This window comes from Branchiostoma lanceolatum, chromosome 2 (genome assembly GCF_035083965.1).
Source record: "Branchiostoma lanceolatum isolate klBraLanc5 chromosome 2, klBraLanc5.hap2, whole genome shotgun sequence".
NCBI classification, from domain to species: domain Eukaryota; kingdom Metazoa; phylum Chordata; class Leptocardii; order Amphioxiformes; family Branchiostomatidae; genus Branchiostoma; species Branchiostoma lanceolatum.
This window is the reverse complement of record NC_089723.1, coordinates 26,777,740-26,787,290: the sequence shown is the minus strand read 5'-3', so window position 1 is coordinate 26,787,290 and position 9,551 is coordinate 26,777,740. Positions and strand designations below refer to the sequence as shown.

The 9,551-nt window shown below is 45.2% G+C and overlaps 1 protein-coding gene across 1 annotated transcript; it reads right to left on the bottom strand.

Annotated features, from left to right (window-relative positions):
* Position 1: 1 nt before the first annotated feature.
* LOC136428273 (myogenesis-regulating glycosidase-like) lies at positions 2-9,373 on the bottom strand. Its single transcript, XM_066417660.1, has 10 exons — positions 8,519-9,373; positions 7,086-7,216; positions 6,649-6,796; positions 5,987-6,243; positions 5,472-5,699; positions 3,154-3,457; positions 2,207-2,425; positions 1,839-1,945; positions 1,270-1,403; positions 2-984 (listed from the first exon to the last, which is right to left on the bottom strand). Exons 1-10 carry the CDS (start codon positions 8,954-8,956, stop codon positions 839-841), a joined length of 2,112 nt encoding a protein of 703 aa, XP_066273757.1. The 5' UTR covers positions 8,957-9,373; the 3' UTR covers positions 2-838.
* Between the last annotated feature and the right edge of the window lie 178 nt (positions 9,374-9,551).

Here is a 9,551-nt window from a genome sequence, read left to right as displayed (position 1 = left end):
TTTTCTAATGTCATGTATTTCTACAACCCTTAGTGACATTTGGATAGTCTGAATGTCTACATCTAATGTTAAGCATCTGTAGCTTTTTGAACGCATTTTAAGAACCACCATGACACACACTATTGGATGAAGGACAGTAAGCTATGATACAACCATTCATATCCATGAAGACAAAGGAAGAAAAAAGATGTCTGATGTTTGTTTTTTCTAAGTCTCCCAGGATGTCCCTTTGTCCACCAAGGTTTGAAGCAGATTTTTACTACTTTGCTCATAGTACTTATACAGTTATACCAGTCACTTCCAATCCAAAATAAAGTGTTCTTATGGTCTATTGATCCTTTGAAACAAACAAAATAAAGCTGACTCGAAATCATTTTACTCAAGCTGAATGGGACAGGGTTTGTGAAGTAATGGCAAATGACAACTTATATAACAAATGAACACTATAAAATTTTACTACAAAGAACATTGCATCCTTATGTGTAGAAGTGACACATAAATTGACTGCTTTGATTGAGAAGTAATTTTTCTTGGTATGACCAAAAAACTGCAACAACATCAAGAGTAACAACAGGATGGCATTACAACAGTCAATTCTGTCTTGCCATAGGTCTACTCACAACCTACGAGCTAAGCACCCATGTACATGTAAAACTCTATAAAGATGAAGTGACACAAAAACTACTTATCCAACATTCCTATAAATGTTTGCAACTACACGTCATCAACATCACGTGGCAGCTTTATACTATTATAGTGAAGTTGCATCATATGGAGTAGTTACTACTACGGGTTTGACTGTATTTTCAGCTTTGCTGCCAAAATCCAACATTTAGCTTCAGAATGTCTTAATAAAGTGGGGGACTTCTCGAAGCTCCACGCGGTAGTTTTCGAGCCACTGCCCGCCGTCAGAGTTGATGTTCCCTCCCCGGAGTTGATCACTCCATCGTCCGCTCGGCAGGTAGATGTCTCTATACCTGGCTCCTTCATTAGGAACATAAAGTCAAGATCATGAGAAGGTCAAGGTCAAGATGATCATACAATGATGATAAAGTCGTCTTCCTCAACTGAGGTGAAGCATGTCGACTTTTCAAGTAGCTTGTATAGTGCAATGTGGCTTCGATAATGGTTACGTTACTCTTCTCAATAACTGTGTGTTGGTTTCTTTTAGATGCACAAGTTTAAGATGCCTGAATGTGTGTATGCTTTTGTCGGTGATGATGTTTTGGTGTGTGGGTAGGTGGTGTAATCATGAAGATGTTTTCCTACTTTGGTCCAACACCGGTGCCACGAGCAGCGTGTCTCCCAACATGAACTGGTCATCGCTGATCTGAGCGTACACCTCCTCAGGTGCTATCCACCACAGGGGCCTCAGGACGGGCGCTCCCGTCGTCTGGGATTGTCTAAGAAGGAGAAGGAGAAGAGAAAAGCTGTAAAGATTGCCATTGATCTTATATGTTAATTTCTAGCTTTGATTCCCCTGTAACACAACAGGAAAATCTATCGGCTGACGATTCTGCAAGCTCTAATTGACATTTTCGGCAGCAATGCTCCAATGTTCTTTCGACCATCGATTTCTATATAGAGACATGCTGACATCCCGAGCACCGCCCCATGTGATCGGATAGATTTTCAGGTAAAAAAATATGCTATTGTAGTTTTAGCAACCTTTTATAGGGATCAGCAAATACGGCCGAAGCTCATTGACTGTGCGACAGGTGCGTAAAATGTAATACATAAATCACGGATTTCGCAGAACATGGCTTACAACTGATAAGCAGCCAGCTCAGATGGAAAATTGTTACAAACGGATATTATAAGACACTTAACATCCTTACCGTACAGCTTCTAGCAGCCTCGGCAAAATCAACGTGGTCCGCAGTTCCATCAGTTCTTTGGTGATGGCGATTGTTTCGTTGTCGTACTGCCAAGGGGTGATTCCAAACTGCACAAGAAACATGACACACAGTTTTATACATATCTACTGCAATCACGTTTCAACCATGTAACACTGTTTCTTCCTGTGTTTGATTTAACATGGAGGTTAAAATCTGATTTTAACCTCCTTGGAATTAGCTACATGTAAAATTTCTAAACACCATTTAAGATGTCAGACAAACAATCGTCTGCTAAAATGAATTCCCTTGTACCATTTGCAATATAAACAGGTGCCAAAATGTATAATTACAGATATACACACATATACCTGTAAGGTCGGAAAGAAAATGGACACTTGTAGCCAACGAATGTAGAGCTCCTTGTCAGGCATCTGTCCGTCGTTGCTAAGGCCCCCGACGACGCCTGGTGATATGAATATGTAACCGTTGACTCCGAACTGTAGTGCACAGGGTATCAAAGTCCTCAGTCCGTTCCCGTAACCCCACTCAGATTCCTTGTCGGCGATTCGTACAATGATGGGATGATCCTGCATGTGACGAAAAAGGTGATTTATTACCTTTGGAACATTGAGATTAGAAACTTTCCAGCTCTGAGATGAACTTTCCAAAAGTTAGTAAGAAAAACCACACAGAGTGACAAAATGCGAGAATGATAAGATTATAGCGTTCGTTGCTAGCGCTTGATATGATAATCTTGATTGATCTTGATTTTGTGCTGAAAGGTAATTAAGTCAGGTAAAGTTTTCGGTGTTGCGTCACGGTTGATGACAATCGTATGCTGTTATTGTGCGCATATGATAAGGACAGGGTCACTTTCGTCCTGCGATATGTTTACAACTGTCACAGCAAATTGGGGACATTGTTGGGACAGTCGTGGGTGTGTCATACAAAAGTCTAAGCTGTCCTTTAAAAAAATTGTCGCAGATGCTTGTTTTTGTCAAATCATAGTTTCACTGAAAATCGTACCATGAATGTGACCTCCCTGAGATCGACCGATGCTCGCTGGTCCTCAAGCCCTTATTAGCCTGACTAAATCGCGTTCCTAGCGGCCAGCCCGACGGATACCGCACGCTAGGGGAGGGTGTCCGCTGGCGAGATTGTAAACACAGACTACCCAAGCCCTGTCCAATGCTCGAGTCTCTGGTGATTTTAAGGATTTGTAAGAAATTCTAAATTCACACCTTCTGGTGATCAACAAGTACGGCCGAAGCTCGTCGACTGTGTGACAGGGGCATTAGGGGGAAAAAAGACCCACCTGTGATCCGTACCCGACCCGGACCTGTAACTTGTCGCCCAGCCTCGCCATGTTCTCTACATACAGACGGGTGAAGGTAGCGGGGTTTTCCAGGTGATCGTAAGTCTTGTAGTGTACAGGGAGGTAGCTCAGCTCCCCGCCGTCCATCTTGAAGGTGTCCACCGCGTACTTGCGGCGAATCTCGTCCAGCCGTCTGACGTACCAGTCTCCGGCGTCGGGGTTGGTGAAGTCCACGAGCCCGGCAGTCCCGCGCCACCAGCCGAACAGCCCGGGAAGTGTCCCGGTAGAGTCCATCACCAAGTATCTGTCGAAGATTAACGCGCGTACGGATTTCTTAAAAATCCCAGTATCTGAACATATCAATACCAGCTAAGGATAAGCTACATATGTCGTATATCATTCTTGAGCATTGCATTGATTTGGGAATCACATCTGTATCATCATAGTACTCAATGCAATTTGCATGGCAGTCTTACCTTCCTACATAGGATTTTGGAGATCAGGGCAAATGCTTGTTGCCCCTATAAGAATCTATCTAATGTTTACCAAAGACCAAAACGACAGTGCTACACAGCTTCCCCAACTCAATTCTTACCGGTCCGAGGCATGATTCCAAACGCTCCGAGGCATGATTCCAACCTGTCCGAGGCATTTCCAACCGGTCCGAGATACATTTCCTTACGTGCCGCGGTAGAATTCTAACCGCTCTGCGATACATTTTCTTACGTGCTGCGGTAGAATTCCAACCACTCCGCGCCAGTGAGAATTTCCTGCCCTACGCGCTGCCCTGCGTTCCTCGACAGAATTTTCTGCCCTACGCGCTGCCCTGCGTTCCTTCGCGCTACGGCACGGCACAGTCCCCTGTCCCCCACGCTCATACAGTGGACGATCCCAGGTGGGTCAAGGGTCACTCGTGTTGTGAATGTGAACAGCCAGTCAGGTCGTGTTTTTCAGTGCTTCGTTCTGACTATCACCGTCTCTAAAAATACGTGCGTACAAACTAAAAGGAAGCCCTGATTGTCAATATCAACTAAAATATCAACTACAATCGACGGACAATTGGCGTTAGATATTCCTTTTTGCCCCTCCCGTGTCAGTAGATCGACTGAAAGGACGATATAGTGGGCGTTGACCCCTCTAGAAATCTGCCTGTCGTGGACTCAACATTGCTACCAGCACACACACACACGTTCACCACAAAACAATGTTGTGTAATATACACATTAGATATTGGCCATAAAATTCATTGACAGAAACATACGGTCGATAATACAAAAGATATTCTTGTTCAGTCACGGAAAAATCCTGTTATAGCCCCAGCCATGAATGAAATCGAATGTTATAGAAATGCTATCTGTTACTAGTAGTCTGTGTTGTCCATGTATGAACTTTCATCAAATAACTCGACCATGCGATATGCTGAAAGGACTAAAAAAAAAACGTGGCCAATTTGAACTTTTGCCACCGTAGGATTGTCCTGCGAGATAGGTCCGTTTATTTCAGGTTAAGAATCTGAAATAACACAGAAACAAAATGCAAGCTATAGTATAACGTTATATAAAAGGAGAGCTAGCTGAGGAAGAGAAGGATGCCCCCGTACCGATCCCGTCAAGTACACCGCCAACTCATATGATATATATACTATAGTCTGTAGTACTGACAGTGTCAGGTTTGAGGTCTCTTGAACTTTAATATCATAATTTAAACAGGGCCAAGCCGGTTTTATTGCTGTCACGGTTGTTGCAACAACAGCAAATATGCCAATGACACACGGCGACGAAAGTTTATATTTTCGCAGTTCACATTCGACACGCGTGACCCTTGACCCATCTGGGACCGTCCACTGTATTAGCGTGGGGGACAGGGGACTGTGCCGTGCCGTAGCGCGAAAGGAATTCTGTCGAGGAACGCAGGGCAGCGCGTAGGGCAGAAAATTCTGTCGAGGAACGCAGGGCAGCGCGTAGGGCAGGAAATTCTCACGGGCGCGGAGTGGTTGGAATTCTACCGCAGCACGTAAGGAAATGTATCTCGGACCGGTTGGAAATGCCTCGAACCGGTTGGAATCATCCCTCGGAGCGTTTGGAATCATGCCTCGGACCGGTAAGAATTGAGTTGGGGAAGCTGTGTAGCACTGTCGTTTTGGTCTTTGGTAAATGTTATACCAGTTGTGTCTTTACTTTCAAAGTTGGATGTTGAAAACTATCGCCACTCGGCTGGAATTTCTCTTATCATTTAGGACGGCTGGCCTGTTGGTCATGTTCTATATGCCCTGAGACTAGGCCCATGCCTAAATCCAGTTATCATGAAATCATTATTACCCTCTTTTCATGGCCTCCTGAAAGGCATCCGTCCAGGCGTTGAGGTGCGGCACGACCCACACGGTGATGCGGAATCCCAGGGTGTGCAGCGCGCCGATCATCCCGCTGGCGTCCGGGAAGCGCCCCCTGTCGAAGTCTATGGAACCGTGCTCCTCAGACCACATGTCGTCCAACTCCAGGGTGGACCAGACGTCTGTGCTGGGGAAGTTCCACACTCTCTCCCAGGTTCTGTGAGATAGATGAAAGAAAAAGGAACGGTTATCTTCATGGAGTAGAAGGACGAGGCGCTATTTTTTCCTCCGAAGGCGAGGGTAAAGGACCCAGGGCTCAGGTCCCACTGAAAAGCAGTACCATACCATTGAGATGGGTTATACTGGCTTGATATAAGAGAAATGGATAGATAGATAAATAGATAGGCCCCCAGGAAGGAAGGAAATCACTAATCTGCTTGGAGTTGGAGACGATACCCACTTTGAGAACAGAGACAGACACTGAAGAAACTACAAATCATGTACCTGATTTCTTCCGCAAATCTCATGACAGTAGACTGGTTGATCAGTTGCCCGTAGCGACCCCCTGTCGAGTAGATGGGCGCCCTGTACATGACTTCGGCCTGCTCGTCCGGTATCCCCCGGGGCTTGCGGAAGTACCTGTCGGCCATGAAGTCGTGGATGTCCCGAAGGTGTCCGCCGTGACACACGGTGTACTTCAGGACGGGGTACGCCCCGGTAGGGTTGTTGTACGGGTGTGAGAAGTTGGCCATCAGGCACAACTGTAGTGAATGGGTGAGGGTCAATAGTTAGACATTGTCCACGATCATCACAATATAAGATGCATTTATTTGGTTTCTTAATTGTTAATAACTATTCTCCAAGCAGAGGTTTTGGTCGGGCGGGGTAGTAGTGGCCGGGATTTTTAACGTTGGCCTCCCGTAACAACGTTAAAAATCCCGGCCACTATAGATATTTCAGAGTTTGGGGGTCTGGCATCCAGGCTACGCTATAGTTGTCATTAATTAAGTGTTGCGCCAGTGTCAGTGGTTGAAATGTTGGTGTCATCTTTTCCTTTGTGGTGATAGATTGTTCAAGCTTATTGTGAAACAAATCCTTTCACTACCGCGTTGTTTTTATCTTTTATTGACCCTTCTCAAGAGCCCTCCTTATTTATTTCCAATTACCTGTTCAGGCTCAGTCAGCGTATCGTTAAGGCCAACATGCAAGGGGATGAAATCGTCCGCTTTTATAGCGACACCTCGCGACGAAACCCAGTATCGCTCCTGAAGCGATCCGTACTTCCAGTGGTCGGGATAGAATTCGTAGTCATACCTGTAACGTAAACACCATTAGATCGAATCATGTGAAGAAATTTGGGGCTATTTTTTGGCAACGCCACAGGGCGTACTTCATTTGACAAATGATGGCCAGTCTATACCGTTAAATTTTACCATGCGACATTTTCAGACAAGATTGTTGAAAATAAATCATTGATACTTTACAACACACAATCTTTAAACACACGCAAATCATACGTTAAGTATACGTATGGATGAGTAACAAAACAAATGTTGGGTTTCGTACAGTGATCGTTCAGAGATGATACAGGTGGTTTACAAACCTGCCAGGATCCAATCGGTGGTCCCACGTGACGTAAGGCTGCATTAAGTAGCTGCCGTTGTTGACGGGCCATCGCTGGTAGAACGTCTCCGAACCCCCATACCAGTTCGCTGCCGACGTCGAGAAGCAGTCCTGATGTGACCGTTAGGATTGAAAAGTACGGAAGATGCAAATCATGAATGTCTTTTCAAGATAAATGGTGTTAGTGCAGATATTAGATCAAGGAAAAGGAGATCACGTCAAAGACCCATTGGCAGCATATTCAGGTTCAATCAAAAGTATATATCATAAATGTAGATGATATATGCTATCCATCTTATACACCATATACCCAAACCATACGTGTCAGCCCCCTAACTTAACATGGGGGGGGGGGTGCACGTGCAGCTCGTAGTGTCAAACTAAAGCTTGGCAGGACCTGTATTTATACGTGACGGCCTGTTCTGTTGAAACTGGCTTGCAAGGTCAAAATGTGATATTCCGACCTCTAGTTGTTTATAAAGCAAACACTCAACGGTCACCGACCGTAAATGTGCGTGCACCTCTCTGTTTGTGTCTACAGTACAGTACTTATGAGTCAACAACAGTGCGTCACATACTAGTACACTAACACTCTAGTGGTGGGTAGCATATCAGCACATACGTACGGTACACCTAGAGCTCAGCACACACAAGGTGTTTGCTGCCGGATAACTACTATTCTAACGTTAGTACTTGGCCTCCAGCAAAAGTACAAACACGACTGCTTTCAACGTGCACTCAGACCAACAAGGTTCTTTTCTATGATAAATTTGCAAATGCACTCGGAGAATTTGGCGTATATGAGCCTACTCCTACTCTCCAAGCAGAGGTTGGTGGGGACGAATGTGACCTTTTTATCATATGTCCCCTTTTTTCATATGCCCCGTTTTTTGTCCGCTCTCCCCACTGTTGGGGACTGCGGACAAAGAAAACGGGGCATATGATAACAAGTTCACAATCTTCCCCACCAACCTCTGCTTGGAGAGTACCTACTCCATCACTAGCCTCCGAAATAGCAGTTTGTCCGATGATACGATATGGGAATATATGGCAATCAAATCATCTCGTTTTTGGCAAATTGTGCTTTTTTTCACTGCAGTGTATTGTGAGGTCACAGGGCAGGGCAAAAGCCATACAACTTGAAAGTATTTGAAACGAGAGAAAAGACAGTAACGTTAACTCTACAAGATTAGCCATCTGGCATATGATTAGGAGTGAGGCCTAGCGTTTGGAGGTGAAGCGTGATACAGAGCAAAATGCAGAGCAAGGTTTATTTTATTATGTGTATTTCTTCAATTTCTTTCTTTCACGGCATATTTCTCTTGACGTACGTGCGCTCATTCTACCGACGCAACTTAACAAAGCTACTCCATACAGGTCTGACAGGAACAAACAAATGAAAGTATGACTCACCTGAGGAATGAACTCGTCTGACAGGGGTGTCCAGGTCACTTCGTAACACTGGGTCGTTATTTCGACTGAACTCCCTGTCGTCGGCTCGAACAAATTCTCTCTAAGAATTTCTAAAACCGCGACCCCGTCCCATCTCAGACACAGTTTCTCAGCACGATCGTCCACATCCTTGCAGTCGGTCGGAGTCAAGAACCTCGAAATGTTCAAACCAAGTCTTCCCTCTAGGGTTATGTTGTTGTTCGTCTGGTTCAAAACAGTGAGCTGCCTTGCGTTCTGCAAGAATCGCGCGTCTCCGAGTCTCAGCTCGACTTCGGTGTCTCTAAGAAAGTACCAGAGGACCACGCTAGCAGCAGCCACCACAAGAAGAACCGTTATGATGACGATAGCGATTGAAATCCGCCGCCTTCGTTGCTTTCTCACATCGTCGTTGTCAGCCATGTTGGAAGACTTAAAGCACTACCAACGATCACAACTGTTTATGGTCCTCAGCGTCCACCTGTCGTAGGTACCTTTTTAACTTAAGTGCTTAATATAACTTTAACTTTCACGTTTAACATTCACGGACTGACATCGCTCGCATTTTGTCTTGGTGGAAAAATAATAAGTACAAAATTCTCCAATTCAAATCATTTGACTAACCGACCGACTGACCGACATAGTCACACTTTCTCCCCTTACGTTAGCCGTCATTTGAAGGACACGGCCGCGTCCCGAGGCCATCTTGGAGAGGAACTAGTCGGGTCTGCAACACGGACACCTGTTAGTGAAACCATGGGAGTCGGTACCGGCTGGTGACTGGAGCAGGTTGTTCTTTTTTCGGATCCCTACAATGGCCGTCCTGCAGGTTACGTGTGCGTACGTTAGCGTACCTTCTCTGTTTGTTTAACCTCTTGTTGACTGCTGTTGATGCGAGCGTTTGGGTGCAAAGTCCAAGAAAACGGCGGGATTGGTAGCGGACGGTTAACCGGCTCTGTACACAAACTGGCCTATGGGGGCGGATGTGTCTTTGTCAATAATCTCCACTATAACTTGT